The sequence below is a fragment of the Myripristis murdjan genome, chromosome 17, assembly GCF_902150065.1.
Source record: "Myripristis murdjan chromosome 17, fMyrMur1.1, whole genome shotgun sequence".
Classification (NCBI taxonomy): Eukaryota; Metazoa; Chordata; class Actinopteri; order Holocentriformes; family Holocentridae; genus Myripristis; species Myripristis murdjan.
Genome location: NC_043996.1, coordinates 14,902,074 through 14,920,340, shown reverse-complemented (window position 1 = coordinate 14,920,340; position 18,267 = coordinate 14,902,074). Strand labels below are relative to the sequence as shown.

At 41.9% G+C, this 18,267-nt stretch overlaps 2 protein-coding genes across 2 annotated transcripts in view; both read left to right on the top strand.

Moving 5' to 3' along the window:
* The window catches only part of kcnn1a (potassium intermediate/small conductance calcium-activated channel, subfamily N, member 1a), a 30,827-nt gene extending 27,322 nt beyond the window's left edge, over window positions 1-3,505 (top strand). The window contains 1 exon segment of the mRNA XM_030073544.1: window positions 1,402-3,505. Coding sequence (XP_029929404.1) covers window positions 1,402-1,707 — 306 coding nt within the window. The 3' untranslated portion in view covers window positions 1,708-3,505.
* Window positions 3,506-11,893: 8,388 nt separating this feature from the next.
* Window positions 11,894-16,525, top strand: LOC115374871 (MARVEL domain-containing protein 2-like). The gene is made up of 5 exons (XM_030074018.1): window positions 11,894-13,000; window positions 14,194-14,396; window positions 15,457-15,628; window positions 15,974-16,024; window positions 16,403-16,525. The coding sequence occupies exons 1-5, from the start codon at window positions 11,894-11,896 to the stop codon at window positions 16,523-16,525; spliced, it is 1,656 nt and encodes a 551-aa protein (XP_029929878.1).
* The last annotated feature ends 1,742 nt before the right edge of the window (window positions 16,526-18,267 follow it).

Genomic DNA, 18,267 nt, shown 5'->3' with positions numbered 1-18,267 from the left:
AAGTGTCAAATAAGCGACTCAATAATCAGTGACTTTTTAGGATGATTTTTGTGCCAGGTATTGTTCAATATCAAATCCTAACTTTATACTTAATCATTCCAGTTGTAATCAGATTGATCAGAGAGTCGTGCCACTGAGTAGAGTGGGTCTGTGGGGCCAGTTGTAGTTTATCCACCCAGTTTGAACAGCCTGAGATAATGACATGGCTGTTATTTGATGTTAATGTTGAAAAATGACCAATTAGTTTGAATAAGTGGTCCGCCTGGTCATTTAAATCTAACGTCCGTTCGTAATTAATCACTGTCCTGACATGACATCAGTCATGTTTTTGTTTTTCCACGATGTTACCTCCGCTGCTTTAAAGTCGTGGCCCCAAAAAACCTTTTGAATGATTTTGTTGGGTGTGTTTGTAGCTGTTGAGTGTCAGGTTTTTATAGATAATGTTTTAAGCTAATGTTGAATATTATAACATCCCTACTTTATCAGATAATATGCCACCAAATGTGACAAATGGGATCAGTGTGTGATCGGTCAGAGGCTTGGTCCTGTAGTTATATATGCTTTGGCACACAGATCCACTGGTTACTCCGCCCTTATGGATTTCACTTTTTATTTTCACTTTTTTTTCTGTTTTTAATTACTGTTTTTTTGTTTGTTTGTTTGTTTGTTTGTTTACATATCTTGTGCCTACTAGTTTGAAATGATCAAAAACCTGCCTCAAACTTCTTCTTGTAATTTCTCCCCCTCCCTTCAAACTGTGAATGTCTGATTCAGAGAACAGTTCTTTATTTCTATATTAATCTACAAACTTTGCTGAAATATTGAATGAAAAGCAGACATCTTCCTCTGGGGATGTGTACAAACAATAGCAATCGCCACTGCTTTAAGGTCACACTATTTGAATATTACAATACTGATACTCAACTTCCAATCAGTGTGTCGTTAGAAATGTGATACTCATAAACGTGATACTCATAAAAAGTGATACTCATAGTATATCATATATACTTTCAGTATCTAGGGCTAATTCTAGGAGGTATTCAGGTTTTTGGTTTAAAATGGGGTCAGGAGGTGGTTAGGATTAGGGTTAGGCTAAGGCTGGATTTGTTGAGGGTTACGCTGAGGTCAGGCTAAGTGTTACGTAGTCCCACAAACTCACTTATCATATTACCTTACATTTGATCATCTCTAGGGACTCATAATTTGATTATTTCCTCAAGCTATTTTCAACTTTTGCTTTATTGTGCCTTCGCTAGTGGATAGTAAGTTGTAAACAGCTTCATTTATTCCCTTCTTCTGTCCTCCCTCTCCTCTGTCCTGCCCTTCTCTCCTCCCCTTCCCTCTCTGTCCTCCTGTTCTCCTGCCCCTCCCCTCACACATTGACTTTCTCTCCTTCATTAGACCCAGAATGTGATGTATGACCTGGTGTCGGAGCTGCAGGAGCGCAGTGAGGAGCTGGACAAGCGCATCGGCACATTGGAGGACAAGCTGGACTCGGTGACGGGCAGCCTGCAGGCGCTGCCCTGCCTCATCTCCCAAGCCATAACCCAGCAGCAGCAGGACTTCCTGGACGGCTTTGTGCACCACTTCCGGCCCGCCTCGCTAGCCTCAGAGCGCTCCGAACGCTCTGAGCGCTCCTGGACTTCCACAGCCCGCCGGCGGCGCTCACCCTCCACGGCACCACACACCTCCTCTGATAGCGGATAACCCTGGCAAACCCTCTTCAAACCCCTTTGAGCCCCGCCTTTCCCAGACCAACTTGTCACCTCGCCCCATTCTATACAAATCCATCCCTATAACCACTGGTGAGTCCATATTGGGACTCATAATGAACCCATATCTTGCCTCCAAACCCCTGACCTGACCCTTGCCCTTATTTTCCCCCTCCCACCCATCCCCTCTCCCCTTCCTCCCACCTAGACGTCAAATCCAAAAACCAATTCTTCTGTGACTGAGTCTCTCAGCGCAGGACTGGATCAGAGCTACTCCAAAAGAACAAAGAAAGGCAAATGCAGACTTAAATCAAGAAGAAACACACATACATACAAACACACATGCATCCAAAAAAATAACAAATTTAAAAAATGACTTTGAAAAACCGAGATAAAGTAGAGATATGGTTTATGTTTTAGCCATTGTATGGCTGTTCAAGTTAGCTTTTTTGTAAAAGCCCTTGTATAGTTAAAAAATGACTGAGTTCAGGGTCGCTGGGGTGAGAGCTGGCTATCACACCGGAGAGTCCTTAACCAAGAGGGGGGAAGTTGGTCTGTGGAGCTGAGGGTCTCGGCTCACCTGCTGGCCTGCTGAGGCCATGGAGGACATCCGTCCATCCATCTGTCCGTCTATCAGTTTGTTCGGTGAGGGGAGCAAGTCAAAACATTGGACTTCCCTTTCAAAAGACTAGTGTCATGGATTCTTCCCCGTAGGCTAAGGTGACGGCTTAAGAGAGGCTCTGACATCAGTTCAGTGTTTGAAAACGCACTTAAGGGGGAGGGGAAAGTGTCACAAAAAAGAAGAGCAAAGGGGATGCACATGGCGTTACTACTGAGTAGGAAAAATTTACACAATTGCCAACTTCAAGGTTTCAGTTTCCTTGTTCTTACCAAGGGAAAGTTGAGAGCGACTATCTTTTTTAGTTACATATTGACATGTGATTTTTCAGTGCCTGAATGTATAAATAGTAGAGGGTTATTTAATTACTAATTCAGAGCTTTTTACGATGTTAACAGTCCTGAATACAAGCATTGCATTCCTTTTTCAGATACATTCCTCTCCAAAAACTCAAAGAAAATGTCTTAATGTATTGCATAACATTGCCTCCATTACACAGTAACTCTAAATGGTTTGAGAACCTTTTCTTTTTCTATTTTTACTAACACCTTGAAAACAAAAAAGTTCAGTTCAGAGAGTGAGAGACAGAGAGGCAGATTAAGAGAAAATTTGTGGTTGTGTTTGTTGGAGAGAAAGTGTTCACTTTTAGCTCAATGCTGCGCACTCATACACAAAACAATGAAATATGTAGTCTATCTTTTTCACCACCACAAATCAGAGCTTCCACTGGTCTTCAGATAATGGCATGGCTTGAGGTTTGCTGGGATATATGGCCACACAGGCACACAACACTGGCCGAACTGAGAAACCAACCCTGCCCCTTTGCATGGTTCTGTGCAAAAATGACGATGGAGTAACAACTTCTTTAGACGGCTTGATGATTAACATGATTTACATGATTTTGATTTTATTATGTTTACTTTTCTTGATTTGTTCTCCTTTGACTTTTTTTTTTAAAAACTGAAATTTCTTTTTTTAATAGGATACCTAGGATTTTTAGACTTGCAGAATCTAGAGAGTTGCAGTAATGTGATACTGTACAACAATGCATTCCCTGTTTAAAATATGGCGTAAAGAAAAAGTTAAAACTTAAGGAGAATCCTGAAAGAATACAAATAAAAGTGCTTAAGAAACATTGATGGTTACAGAACAGTGAATTGGTCCCATTACAGTATCAGGGTTTAACTCTCCATTTCCAAATGACAATAAAACACACACAGTGAAGTAGATGAAGAATTATAAAACTCTAACCTTAAAAAAAAAAAAAGAAAAGCATGGTATATGACTCAGCCTAGGGTTGTGATGACAGACTGTGTAAAATTTGGTTTGCAGAGAAAAATTTAGGATCCTAAAAGTTTTAGTCCAAAATACAAATGAAGAGCACATGCAGCCTTTGTGTTGCTGCAAGCAGATAAAGAAAATCAGCAGGTTAGCATGCTTTCCTAAAAGTAGTTTGTATAGTAGGTAATCTGCTTGAGTTAAACCAAGGCCTGGTTTCCCTAAAGGATGTTAGTGTCTCGATCATCTCTATTGCCCCTTAAGCCATCGGACAAATAGGATCTTAATTCTCTCTAAGATGCTTCGGGATGAACCTGGTCCACGTCAAACCCTGTGAGAGAGCGAGCGAGTCCGTGCTCCCACAGGCTCTGTCCTGGCCATAGAGAGCACTTCATTTAAGAACATATTCAGTTTGCTATGAATGGAACTTAATCAAGCATGAATATTAGCTCTTTTTTTTTTCTTCAACTTGAGTTGATGAAGCATGACTCTTTACTGCCCCCACCTCTACCCACCTCTCCTACAGTGCTACACTCCAATAGTGCTACACTCCACCCTTCAGTACGAGGGTATCTATCATGTCATTACAGCCTCTGTTTCAATCAGTGTCCTTCAGTGAGTCTGTATGGCAAGTGGAGGACTATCTGCTTGATTATGACCTTACCTGCCTGTTTGTATCTAAGGTTTCCAACTCTTCATTACGCTGGAGATTTAGCCTCTCGTTTGTCATCTGTCATCATTAAGAACATTAGTCCCCATGCACAAAGAGGCTTCCCAAATGGCCTGCAGCAACGACCTTTCAGTGGTTCAAATGGGAGAAAACAAAGAGAGGAAGAAGCAGGGGAACCCCCAGGTCATGTTCCATGTTGCACTCGGTGTGTAATATTCAGTTACACCAGAACGGATCACAGATGCTGGTGTGTCTTCCCCCAAAGACATGAGACAGCACCGCTATTAAGGACTTCATCCTTCATCCTTCATCTAGCAGTAGGAGAGGTAGAGAGAGGGAGAGAAAGAGAGGGAGAAAGAGAGAGAGAGAGGGAGTAGACTGAAAAAAGAGAAAAGATCAGAGCCATAGCTCATTTACTGACAGACGTCCATTTTGGCCCATGGGGGTTGTGAACAGCAAGAGTGGGTGTCCCGTGAATATGACCTCATTGTAGATGTCGCAGAGCAAAACGGGACAAATGGTGTACCGCAGGGGTATAGCCAGCTGGGCGCAATGCACAGCACATTGCAGATATGCAGTAGAAAAACAAAACATAGAAAGGACGTGAAGGGTATTAAGTTTAACGCAAATCAAGAGACAGCATTTTGTTCATTTAACATATTTTGTTTTCTATTGATGGAGGTATGATCCAGGTTGCTTTTTTTTTGTTTTGTTTTCCTATTGGGAGGGCACTTTCTCCTCTCTTGCTTTTTGTCTGTCCTTATCCTGTCAACAACAAAGACCTGCCCAAACACCATTCCAATATTTGATAGTGACCCGATTTTCTCCACTAGAAAAAAAAAATCAGTGTCATAGTGAAGCGCGGGACATTCATGATGTTATTCTGATGACTGGTAGATAAGTGAAAGTGATAAATGCATCCCAGAGTCTTTTACTATCCAGAACAGTAGGCTTTCCTCATAGAGCAGGCATCAGAATATACTTCTACTGAACAAAAACAGAATGAAAAACCCCAAAAAGTGGAAAAAATGTAAACCATCATTGTTCTGTGTACACTGCCACATAATGCATAATGTACGTAGTAGCACTGGAATAAATCAACTTTTAATGGATGGCAAATGGGTTTTACATGGTATGTTCTCTGTATACTGTACGTTGTTCCTTCATTTTGCAGGTGAACTTTTGTCCTAGCAAGGGGAGACACCAAGGTCAAATCATTAAAGACTACCTTCAGCTATGACCATAACTCTTTCTTTTCTTTTTTTGCCGGCAGTCGATTCACCTATCATGTGAAATAGATTGTTATAGTTTGAAGTCCTAAAACCCAGAAGTAAGCTTGCATCTTTGCACCCTGGTTTCCCTCACCAGATTTCCAGTGTTGTTTTTCCTGCCATGGGGTTTTTGATTGATGCAAAAACTAAGTCATGTGGTTAACATAAGCATAAGAGATTTTGATGTTTTGTTCTGTGACATAACATCTCAGCTGCAAAACTTTAAGCTGTTATGTTGTTTAAAAAAGTAAGTACACTGAAGCCACAGAATATTTACACATCATTACATCCAGCAGGTTAACTCACTTTTTTGCTCTGCTCGGTAGCTCTGTCTTCATGCTTCTATCAAACCTTTCCACTGCATGTTTATGAATTTTGTTATAAATTGTCTAATTCATAGTAGGGACAAGCTAGCCACTTACTACTATGTATGTTGGACGTGTGGATGGGGCTGGAGGTGACGTGATGTTGGTGGAACATGACCAACTGTTGTTTTAGCTTCCTGGCTTTATGCCTCTGTGGTTCAAATGTCAAAAAAGACTAAGTATCTCAAAATGTGTACAACAGAGCTTATTAAAACCTATGGAGAAAAACCCCATTGGAAAAATGCAGAGGGAACCCATGGTCCAAGTAAATCCAGGTTGGCCTTCAAAAACACGTCAACACTAGAACAACCTGCAGGCTTTGTAGTCTTCACATTACAACAGTTTAGTGTTGCAGTTTTACTGAATTAGCACAGCGGCACAGTTCAAACTCACACCACTGTGCATTTTGTCCACTCTGAAAAAACTTCAGCCACATATTACTTGTTTTTGCAGAGGGTGACCCCCACAGAGCAGGCAGTGTCAGGCCAATGATGACATTGCGGAGCGGCCTGGCTCGTGTGTCAACAGCCGCAGACATCATACGGCTCTTTCAATAAAATAAATTGTGAGGCAATAACGTCCTAAAACATGATTACAGGAGGACATATTGATATAAACATAAACACAGCGTTCCAGAGGACACACAGCTGCCAAGGCTCTGTTCCAAGGTGAACTATGAGCTGTACACAGCACACACATACACACGCATACACTCATTAATGTTCGGGTAACGAGCTACTATTCATGTCCACATGCACAAACAAGGCTCAGCTTGGTTAATTACAGCCAAATCAGGAGGGACTTGGCAACGGACCGATATCCCATAAGAGTGGCAGAGTCAGTCACCCTGTAGTTGTTGCTACACAACCCCAAAGGCATGTAGCACAGGGAACACAGGCTGCAGCTCAACTCCTCTGTTATCTCCTCTGTATGCACCGCTGCACTAATGTGGGACATATTGCATGTATGATTTTATTTATTTGTATGAAAGTCAGCACCTGCACCTCAGGCAGGTGTGGAAAACGGAATATTCACCGGGCAGGATGCCTCTGAAACAAAGTCACAACAAATGGATTCTCTCATCCAAGGCAATGCCAATGCCTTAATGTGTGGTTTACATCTATTAATCCAGCTTATTTCTGTGTTTAAAGGCAAAAGGCACAAAATGAGAGAAAAAAAAAAAAGAGTTTCAAAGTACCTTGCATCTCCCCTAGAGGGTAGTGAAGATCGGCCTGCAGTGAGAAAAGACAAGGAAGGAGGCAGACTGCAGAGTGCTGAAGATGACCCCTCAGAGTGGGAAAGGACAAGAGAGAGGACAAGAAAGAGAGACAACCTCAGAGTATTGAGGATCATCCTTCCAGTGTGAGAAGGCAAGAGGAGGAATCAGATTGCAGGGTGTTGAGGATCACCCCCGGAGTGTTAAAAGGTCCTTCAGGGACAGCTTGTTGCAGGCAAGGGAAGTCATTTATTGAATTTATTACATGCCCACTTCTTCTCCCTGTCTGCCCTGGGAGCTAATAGCTAGCAGCTGCATTATGCTAAACACCCTCCCTATCACTTTCTGCTAACGTGGTTTGGCATACACTTGGGGAAATCTGAGAGAATAAGAGTATTGATCCTGTTTTTTTTTTGCGGTCTTTTTTAATGCACACTGGTAGAGTGGTGGAGAGTGGGCGTGAAGGGCCTTTTCAGTCCACAGAATGAGGATGTTTTTTTTTTTTTTTGAGTGTCATTTATTTCAGCATCCATCATTTCTCTCTCCCTCTTCTCTCTCCCTGTCGTTCATTTCTCTCTGAGAGGTCTGAGGGTAGCAGTATGAACTGATACAAATGAGCTTGTCTGTCGGAGGCTGCCATAGCTTCCCTGCTTCATTTAGCTGTGAAGGAATAAAAAGGCCGTTTCAGAGCCTGCATGCTATGTGTCAAGACTTCAGCCATGAATCGGTGTGTGTTAGTGTCTCTGTGTGTGTCTCGGTGCGTCGGTGTCTTTCTGCCTACAGTAAGTGTGTTTTTTTCATGTCGGACATTTGTCCTCCACTTGACAGAATCACTTCAGCCAAGGTCAGAGATTCAGATCTGTGATTGTATTCCACATCACACATGAATTTTTATCAGTTTTGCAGATTGCCTTTCTCTATCCATCCACCAAGACGTCTATTGACATCAGTCCATGACTCATCTGTTAGTATTTGCTTGTCCAATACATCAACCTCTATTCCAGCGATCAAAGTCAGGGCATTGATTGACAGGAGAATGCCACTGTAGAAAAGTACAACTTCAGAGTACAACTTCAGATATCTCGATTTATACTGGTACATGACCACTGCCATTACTTCCCAGATGATTTCCCAAAGCCTTGCAACTCACATAATATGCATTGTACCATATGAAAAGAAAAAAAATCTACCATTATTTATACCTGATGATGATGGGAAAGTTTTTAACATAGCAGACATTCAAATCTTTTTTCTGTATTCCAAGCTCCACATGAGAGCCTCATTCAGACTGAGCTTTACATATCACAGACACTGTCTAATGCTGTAACATACCATCAATATTATGTAATCCCCCAAAAGAGAGAGGTATTCAGTATTAATCACCCATAGTATTTTAAGTCTTCCCCCAAACAGCTAATATCACAAACATTTCAGGTATGATTTTACTTTTACAAAAAGGATTTCACATTCTCCATATTTTTACTGAACAGAAAAAGACGCATGTATGCTCTTTTGTGCCAAACATCTTCTTCGACTGACTCTGTGTCTCAGGCCTTGATTCTGCTGTGTAGCCTGCATCAGGCCTGTGCTCTGCAGTCTGCTGAATGTGTATATGATACATCCCCTCTCTATCCTGTACGTTAGGCTCTACATGAGCTATTGTACTGCTTGTTATTCGATGCTGAGCGGGCACCTGCATTGTCAGTAAAGGACAAGCAAGACAGTGCCAGATGAGGTAGCTCCGGGGCAAGGCCAGTGGTGGGATTCGCTACTCAGTGGAGAGAGTAGGTTGCATTGTGTGTTTACTGTACTGTATTGACTATAAGTACAGGAGAGTGTGTGGGGGTGGAGGGGTCACTACAGATGTCCTTGCCTTGAGCTTTCTCCACATGAAAATCAGCAGAGCTGAGGCACTGCTGGCACAGCATGATGTCATTATACAGCAGCTTGCAGTCAGATATACTGGGGTTAAATCTTGTTTCAAGTGAAATAATGTACAGTTCCAACCACGGAGAGTAAAGAGGAGTGCTGCAGTATAAATTTGACTGCATGCTGATCATTGCATGATCACACTGGCAACCAGTACTTTATTCTTTGTAAACATTACAGTGTCATATTGTCTAACAGAAAATGTTAGGGCCCATTCAGTTCAATTCAATTCTATTCTACTCTATTCTATTCATTGTTCTATGCCCAGGCCCTTATTTACACATGGCTGAAGAAACATGGTCAAGAGATACTGGAACATGGCTGCTGGTTGGTATTCACTGTGCCCGCACACAGAGGCAAGCCAGGTAGGAGAGAGAGAGAGAGAGAAAAAGAGTGAGAGAGAGAGAGGCAGGTACCAAATGGGGTGAGGAGAAGAGAAATTCAGTGCGAGGCAGAGAGAAGACGAAGCCAAGTCAGAAGCATAGGTGTTTGCTGCCCTCTAGTGCCAAAGACTCCAGCTCCTTCCAACAATGATTTCACAGTTCAGAAGAAAATGAATTATTCATAGATGATGGGATGATAAAGCAATATTTCATAGATCTTAGATATGGGATGTAATTGATAGCACAGGACTGATATCAAACACTTGCTTGTCACTAAAAATGACTGTTATCTCCTGAGGAAGCCACTTTTGTTGATTGCCTAAAGTGATATCCATAACACTTTAAGCACTGCTAGACAAAGCTGAGCCTGCGCTGTACATCAAATTTGAGCCATTCAATGTATAGTGCAATGACGGTGAGAGGTTTTACAGCTGATACTATCTTAACATTGCTTATGAATAAACTTATGGCAACCTGAGCAGATCCATCCAGGGACTGTTAAGGCACCTGTTGTAGAGTACACACATCATCATTTCACGGCTGCTCACCACACCACCTCCTCCTCTTGGTCTTTTGAATGTCAATATGCATGGCCTCTCTCTCCCACAGATTAACCTAGTAGTGCCAGCCTCCCAGCAGCACCAACACACGGGCGGCTCAGGTTTAATGTTTAAGCTTTAACTCCCCCCACAGTTCTCCACACACACTGGCCGATGAACCTGCGTGTGCGGAACTGAGCGTTTAATACCAGGAGTGAGTCACCTGAGAGAAGAGAGAGAGGGTAAGCTGTGTGGGCCCGGTGGAGAGGGAAGCCATTTTAGATACCAGTTCCTCTTGCCTTACAGGAAGACACTCAAAGTTCTTCAAGAATATAAACATCTGCCGACTCGAGTGACAAACAGGGTCCAGAGAGGTAAGGAAAGCCGCTGGTGTTTAAACACTTTTGTTGTCTTGACAGTAAATGTCCTGTGTCGACTTCCTGTTTTTCCACTTGGACGTGCCATGATGACAGTTGTGTGACTCTCGCTGTGTGTCAGAAGCTTATGCTTTGGCTTGTTGTGAGTCACAGCACAAGCTTAAACTCCACTGTAATTTGTGGAGCTTGAGCACTACTGAAGTCTAGGAGCAGCTTTCTTGCAGTGTACAGGCATGCTGCTCTCTCTCTCTCTCTCTCTCTCTCTCTCTCTCCCTCTCTCTGTCTCTCTCTCTCTCTCTCTCTCTCTCTCTCTCTCTCTCTCTCTCTCTCTCTCTCTCTCCCTGTAAGCATGCAGTTGGGAAAGCTGTGTACTCCATCTGAGCTTAAAGTGACCATACAATGTGATGAATGGGTTTATCTTAGATTCTGGGAGGAGAGGCTATTACGTGCCTTTATTGCATGCTATGTTTATCTAATAGGATAAAGAAACCTAGTATGTAAGTATGTCTCAGTTTTTAATATCATTTCAGTTTAGAGATTTATGTGGTGTGAATGAAGTGAAAACCTATTATATTTCACTCTTGGAGTTATTTTGATTTGAATGAACTACATGAACATGCTGTAGGAGTCATGTTGCAGGTGAATGGTGCCCACTCACAGAAATGGCTCGGTCCCTGAGAGGGTCCACTGAGTGGGTGTTCTCCAAATCTGATTTACTTATAGCAATGCCTAAAGGTCCAGGAGGGCTGGGGGTTAGAATGGGTGGGTGTCTCACTTGCAGTCAGTGGGGGGCTTAGGGTGCTGGGTGTACGACCAGGGAGTCCAGGGTGGCTGGTGGCTGGAGGCTGGAGGATGGGTGCTTGGCTAACTGGCTGTCTATAGGCCATTGGGGGTTTAGGGTTGGGTCAGGACTGGATGTCTGGCCAAGATTGGGGTTAGGGTAGGTGCTGTAGGCTGGGTGAGTGGGTGGGTAGGTGGGAGGGTGACTGGCTGGCTGGTGGTCATTGGGGGTTAGGGTTAGGGTCAGGGCTGAGTGTCTGGCCTTGATTGGGGTTAGGGTAGAGGCTGTAGACTGGGTGAGTGGGTGGGTATGTGGGAGGGTGACTGGCTGGCTGGTGGTCATTGGGGGTTAGGGTTAGGGTCAGAGCTGAGTGTCTGGCCTGGAGGAAAGGGGACACTAGTACCTTGGTACAAGTGGAACGTTCTCACTGTTAAATTACCAACTTATTCCATGTTCTTGTCACTTGAACCTTAACGGTTTTTACTTCAGTGAACCCTAGGAAATTTTGCATTGTGCACCTTTAAATTGTGTCATCCCTACACTCACTATACTATGTAATACATTATCAACTGTCAAAACATATTCATGTCGTACATATGCATGTACTCTCATTACACAAAGGTAATCATTATTTTTTTCCTTCCCACAGTTTCTCAAAATGACTTGTATGATTCCATTCCTCTCAACGAATCACCAAAGTCAGTCTGCAGCATGACAAGCTGGAGCAGAAAATTCAAGAAACAAGAATCCGACATGGTTGGGTCCTCCAACTGGAAAAGTAACTCTGTTAGTGATAAACCAGTGCCTGTATGGGTTACTCACACACCCACACCAGATAATATCTCGGACGATGATGCCAACTCTACTGGCCACACATCCAGCACACCACCTTATGCAGAGAGAGAAAATGATGACAACAAGGGAAGCATGAGGAACAGGCTGCGAACCCTCCTGCCTCAGTCATGGGGGAGTGTTATCCAAAAATGGAGAAAGGGAAATGACAATACTAGCGACTCCGAAGCCAGCTCCACTCGGATCAAGATCCTTCCCAATGGAACCAGGGTGAGTCCTCCCGTTAGTCCCCTACTGGAGCGCAGGTGCTGGGACGCTCAGGAGGGATCTGTGGGCAATTCCAGCCAGAGCTCCCATAAGCCTTTATTAAGGGACAGTCCCATTGACGATGATCTGCTCCATCAGGCCCCACAAGAGGAATCACTTCTGACCAGTATCCACCCTGCGGAGTACTACGCCGAAAAGGTGGAGGTCTATAAGCTGAAGTACTCTTATTTGAAATCGTGGCCTGGGTTACTCAGACTCCTTGCGGGACTTGAACTCTTATTTGGGGGAATGGTTTTTGCTTGTATCATTGCCTACATCCAAAAAGACAGTGAGTGGTCCAACGCCTACGGACTGTATAATGGGATGTACAACAATGGGCTAGGCGTGTCTGGGTATGGCTACAGGGGCCCTATGACTCCCTTTATCCTCGCTGTGGCTGGAGTCTCCTGGATCATAACCCTGGCTCTCTTGGTAATGGGGATGACTATGTACTATCGCACTATTCTCCTCGACTCCAAGTGGTGGCCTCTGACAGAGGCGTTTATCAATGTAGCGCTGTTCTTGCTCTACATGTCAGCGGGGATTGTGTACCTGAACGACCTGAACCGTGGGGGGCTTTGCTACATGACAATTGGAATTAACCCCATCATGGCCAATCTGTGTCGGGTTGATGGGGGCCAGATGGCAGGAACAGCTTTCATCTTTATCAATATGTTGATGTATCTCATGAGCTTCCTGGTGTGTCTGAGGATGTGGAGGCATGAAGCCACTCGGAGGGAGAGGGAGCAGTTTGCGAACATGGTAAGTTCCCATTGCACAGACTTAATGCCTCCTTTTCAAGAGCCATCAAGTGTAGCACATGAGATACCTTCAGGAAGATGTACAGTATACAACTGAACAAAGAGTCATGAAGTAATAAGTAATACACCACGGATTGCCTGTAGAAAAAATGTTCCACTTTAAAACGTTCCCCATTGCTGGTTCTGCATCGTGCTAGTCGGCTCTTTATTCCTGTACATCTTCACACTCTGCTTTATCCCCTTTCTTCTGCAATTCCTTCACTTACCCTGTTCCTTTGCTCTGTCACACACTCTGTCTCTCCTAGGTCATATTAGGTGTGAGACAGGAAGCTTAGTCATAATATGACTTAAGCTGTGAGTGCAGTTCGGGCATCACTGTCTTCCTGTCATCTTAAGGGTTATTTTAGGTATATGTGTCACATCAAACACCACATTCAGGTCGCAATAAGGGCTGCTATGACTGATTGCAAATGAGCCAACAATAGCCTCAAAGAGACAGCGGCAGAGCTCCTCTGATGAAATTTTTAGTCAGTCAAGAAAAGAAAACTTGGCACAAGCAGTAGACTGTATGCGGTCTGTGTCATGATGCTTGTGTTTCAAATTTCTGTGTACCCCATGCTGCACAAATCCAGACAAACACCTGAGATATATGAATAGCATATGCGCTACTGTGTGTTCTCCTGAGTGCATAAGGCTGACATACAATTGTTTATTTATATACCAAGCAGTTGTGGTTGCCCCCTTCAAAAGCTACCGAGCTTATTACTGTTTGCAAATGGAGACCAAGCTATCAGCCACCACCTACGGGTGAGAAGCAACTCGGTCAGCTAATATATTTGATGTCAAATAAGAAAGGGTGAAAGGCCAGGAGTGAACATAATAATTCCATCTCCCAGCTGAGGGAATGCAGCTACAGAGGCTTAGCTTGTCAAAGGAGAATAAAGAACAAGTTTCCTTTAACGGTTGTGCTCTCTCTCTCTCTCTCTCTCTCTCTCTCCTCCCCCTCTCTTTTAATTTCTCCATGTATCTTAAATAAGCTTAACCTGAATTTTGCTTCCAAGCATCTTAGAAAGCTTGATGCTATATTAATGATTACACGGGCAAACATGATGGCTAATAGTCATTAGAAAACTTCATTTGAAAAAGTTCACATTTGTCTGAATAATACTCATTCTCTCTGACCTTGGACCTCAGGAAGTGCGTCATCACTCAATCCCACTGACCTCAACAAAACCAAAGAGGATATCATTTGAGGACGACGTGAACAGGTCTCTGAGTAAAAAACGTGATAATCAGCACACACTCATCACTGAGGTCGAAAGGGATCCACTCACCCTGAGCAAAACTGTAGAGCCTGGATACATCCCCAAAATACAAGTTGTTGCAGACTACATCATGTGAGTGATCATTTAATTTATACGTGCTAAAGTTGCATACATGATATGACTTGCTGGACATTCTTGTTTTACCTGCAGGCGTTCTTCTTTTTAACCCCTTGAGTTCAGATTTTCCCTTACATTTCCTCTTAAATGGCTTCAAAATTAGAAAAAAAAAACACCAACTTTTTTCCCATTTTGTAAAACACATACATCATCTTTATCTGCTGACTGCAACACACTTAGATTGAGTAAAATATTCAAAGAAGAAATGCCACTGTTTCATCACATCAAATAGAAAATATCTAGACGTGTTGTACATCTTTTTATACGCATTTCCCTGTAATTCAGTGGGTGTCTTTAGAAACCTCAAGTATGAATTATCATTTTAAATAAATTCTAAATTTAAATAATTTTTTAAAAATCAATTAACATTATTTTTGAAGAAGAGCTGTCGCGTAGGTTTTTTTTTTTTTTTTGAGACATCCCTTCTCCAAAGAGTACATTTGCTTTTTTTTTTTTTTTTTTTACAAAACCCACAAAAACACTTTCCTGCATTTTTTTTTTTTTTTTTTTTTTGAGATATGAGACTTACTTGACCATTTCTCTTTTTCATAATAAGTTCTTCAGATACCTTAAAATGTAAGGTATCTGAAGGTATCACTTTTGAAGACTCAGTTGCCTACTAGATGAAATGACTTGTTATTTTGGATATTTGGATGTTTTGTACTGGACAAAATGCATCCAAAAATTATTTTTCTGTAGTGCTGAATGGACATCATGAACAGAGATAACACTCCAGCATGCAACAAGGAACTTCTTTTTTTATCACTTATCTTAACTGTTTTTGCGATACAAGACTTGTTCGGTCACTTTTCCTTACCCAGGGTTTCTTTTCCAAAATAAGTCCTTGTGATACTTTAAAATAAAGGTGAAAATTCAAAATGTTGAGGTATTCCTTCAGCTAATTTAATATTTATTTGCTGATACACTCACTCAATAACATCTGGCAACTCTACTGAAACAAAAAAGGACAATCAGTTTAGAGTGACCAGATAATAACCATGTCTGATTCCTGTAGACGGTATCCAGAGATCAACTCTGTGGAAGAGAGGGAGCGCTACAAAGCTGTTTTTAATGACCAGTACCAGGAATACAAGGACCTTCACAGAGACATCAGCACCGCCCTCAGTAAGTTCAGAGAGCTGGACACCATGATGGACAAACTTCTCAGAGATGGAGGAAGCCACAAGGTAAGATACATGTATAAGCATATATTTTTAGATAAATAATATCTTTGATGCACAATGTAATGCATTAGCTAAAGGTAAATGTCCTTAATTTGGGTTGTTTTAATATAGTTGATGTATACCTGCATCAAGAGATTAATATTAGGAATCCTATCATTTTTAACAGGTTGGAAGCCAAAACTATTGATTGTGGCCACTTGTTCAGATTTGATGAATGTCTTACGTGATGTTATTGCATAGATTTTTTTTTTTTTTATTTTTTTTTTTTTATGTGTGTGTGTGTGCATGTGTGTGTTTTATCTCAGATACTCTCTGATCTTTTTGGTTATTATTCTGTTTATTCCTCAGGATCAGGCAAGAATTCAAACCATTCTGAAGAAATTTGAGCAGAAAAAGAGTGTAAGTGATGGCACTGGTTACAGAGTGCAGGCTTCTCCATTCACTTCACATACCCACTCACTCTGAAACCAGCCCCAAAAATCATTCAGCAATCATTCTAACGTTTAATAGGGAGATGTATTAGAATTGTTACTGTTGTTACACCCAGGTAATATTTGCTTTTTCAATAAAGCCGTCCAGTGATGCAGATAATATTGCTGCCACTTTGAAATGTGGGCAGTTCTGTGGGAAATTCTCATTTAACACAACTGCATTACAGAGACACTCAGGCTGCAGGGAAGCTACGGCTGAGAAGGAAAGACAGAAATACAAGAAGAGAGAAAGACAGATCTGAGTAATTGAGACTGTCAATGGATTTTTTTCTGTGTGACTTCACAGGACCCTGCCTTCCTCGAGAAAAAGGAACGCCATGACTATCTGAAAGCTAAATTAAGCCACATCAAAAACAAGATCCGAAGATTTGACGAGGACTCCATGACAAATGGTCGGATGCAGACATGAGGACACAGCTGTGCTATACAATGTCCACATGAAAAACAGCCTTTTCTTGCAATTTTCTATTTCTTTGTGTGGTGCTTTGGCTAAAGGCTGCTGAAAAAAACTTTTTTTACATTTTGGATAGACTACATGAATTGTGATATTTTTGTAATGACATCAACAAGAGGTTAACTCAGGTTTATGGCACATTCATACATCCTGAGTTTCATAACAGCTACATGGCGAATTTATGAAAAATATTTCAGTCTTTGTGGGTATACTTCTCATCTGTTCACATCATTCCTTATGATGCTCATGTCATTTGTGCCACGGAGAAGGAATTTGCTTTCACTGGAGTATGAGTTTCAAAATAAATGTTCTACGTGCTGCCATTTTATTGAAAAAACATGGAATTTATCTATGAAGACTTGTATTGTGAAGCTGTTTTTACTGACGCTGTACACTGGTATTTGAGCTATTTCTTTATTTGACATTTTGAATCATCTTTTTTTTCTGTCATTGGCCAACGAATTGCACCAATATCAACAGGTATTTGCAACAGATAACCTATAGCTAACAGTAATAATGAAGGGAAGCGATCCACAAGAAATGTGTAACATTTAATAGAGCCATAGTCTATCACAATGCTAAATACTGTAATAATTACTGTGATATTATTGTGTCTTTTTTTTTTTTTTTTTTTGTCTTGAGAGCAAAATGCAAATCTATGACAGTTACTCACCCGCATCATTTCCGGCTGAGTAAGTAAAGGGGGATTATTAATAGGTTTTAAAGCCACCCGGTGAGTCGTGAGCCACACTGACACACACAGACAGTAACAATCTACATTTAGTTATCCTAAATTTAGTGACTAACTATGAATCAATCAATCATACTTTATTTGTCCCCAGGGGGAAATTTGGTATGAACTGACCAGAAATGCATTACTGACACACTGTCACAGTTTTAATGGAAATTATGCTGACTTTATGGCACAGGCAACTGATGTGAAACCATGCGTAAAGTGATGAATATACTGTGCGAGCTGTTTTTTTTTCAAGCATTCAAAGAAAAACATCTTAATAAAGAAAATAGCGCATAGGCCTACTCAGAGGTAATAAATAAATAAATAAATAATAATGAAATTAATGAGTGATGCTGAAACCGGAGTGACTGCATGAATCAAACATCAGAGAAAGTGAGGAAGAAACATGGAAACACGAAGCTTATCATTGAGGCCAATCGAGGCAGTGGGTGGAATGAAGAGGCGCTTGTGGCCATGCGCAAAGCGCCCGGCCTGCGCAGGGCTCCTGTGGAGGCAAACACACCGTCCCACCTGTGTCCTGCGAGCCCGACGCGTCCACATGACTTCCCAGAGGAGAAAAGTGGTTGACTGAAAATATAGCATAAGCCTGCCTATGGAAACGAGCGGCTTTTAAGCGGACGCGGCGGAGTTAGACCAAACTGAAGCTGAACGCTTGACTCATGGTAAGATGTAATATTATTGGCTTACTGGTCATTTAGCTGATTAGGCTTCTTACTGTGTGTAAATTAATAGTTCCTTTAATTGGACTTTTGCGTTTAGTAATGAGTTTAGACATACATTTTCAAGAGTGCAAATACTGGACTTTCAACTCAACTGGTCAGATTTGTATTGAGCGGGTTGAGAGTAAACAGTCTGGATATTTTTCAGTGAACTGGAACCTTGAGCTCAGTTTGCTTTGATGTGTGTGGAAGAATGAATGGATGTGTCCATTCATGTTGTT

Coding starts and splice junctions, on each gene's coding strand:
- LOC115374871 (XM_030074018.1), top strand. CDS start 11,894: ATGGTTGGGTCCTCCAACTGGAAAAGTAACTCTGTTAGTGATAAACCA. Junction 15,629..15,973: donor GAGATGGAGGAAGCCACAAG/GTAAGATACATG, acceptor TTTATTCCTCAG/GATCAGGCAAGAATTCAAAC. Junction 16,025..16,402: donor AATTTGAGCAGAAAAAGAGT/GTAAGTGATGGC, acceptor GTGACTTCACAG/GACCCTGCCTTCCTCGAGAA.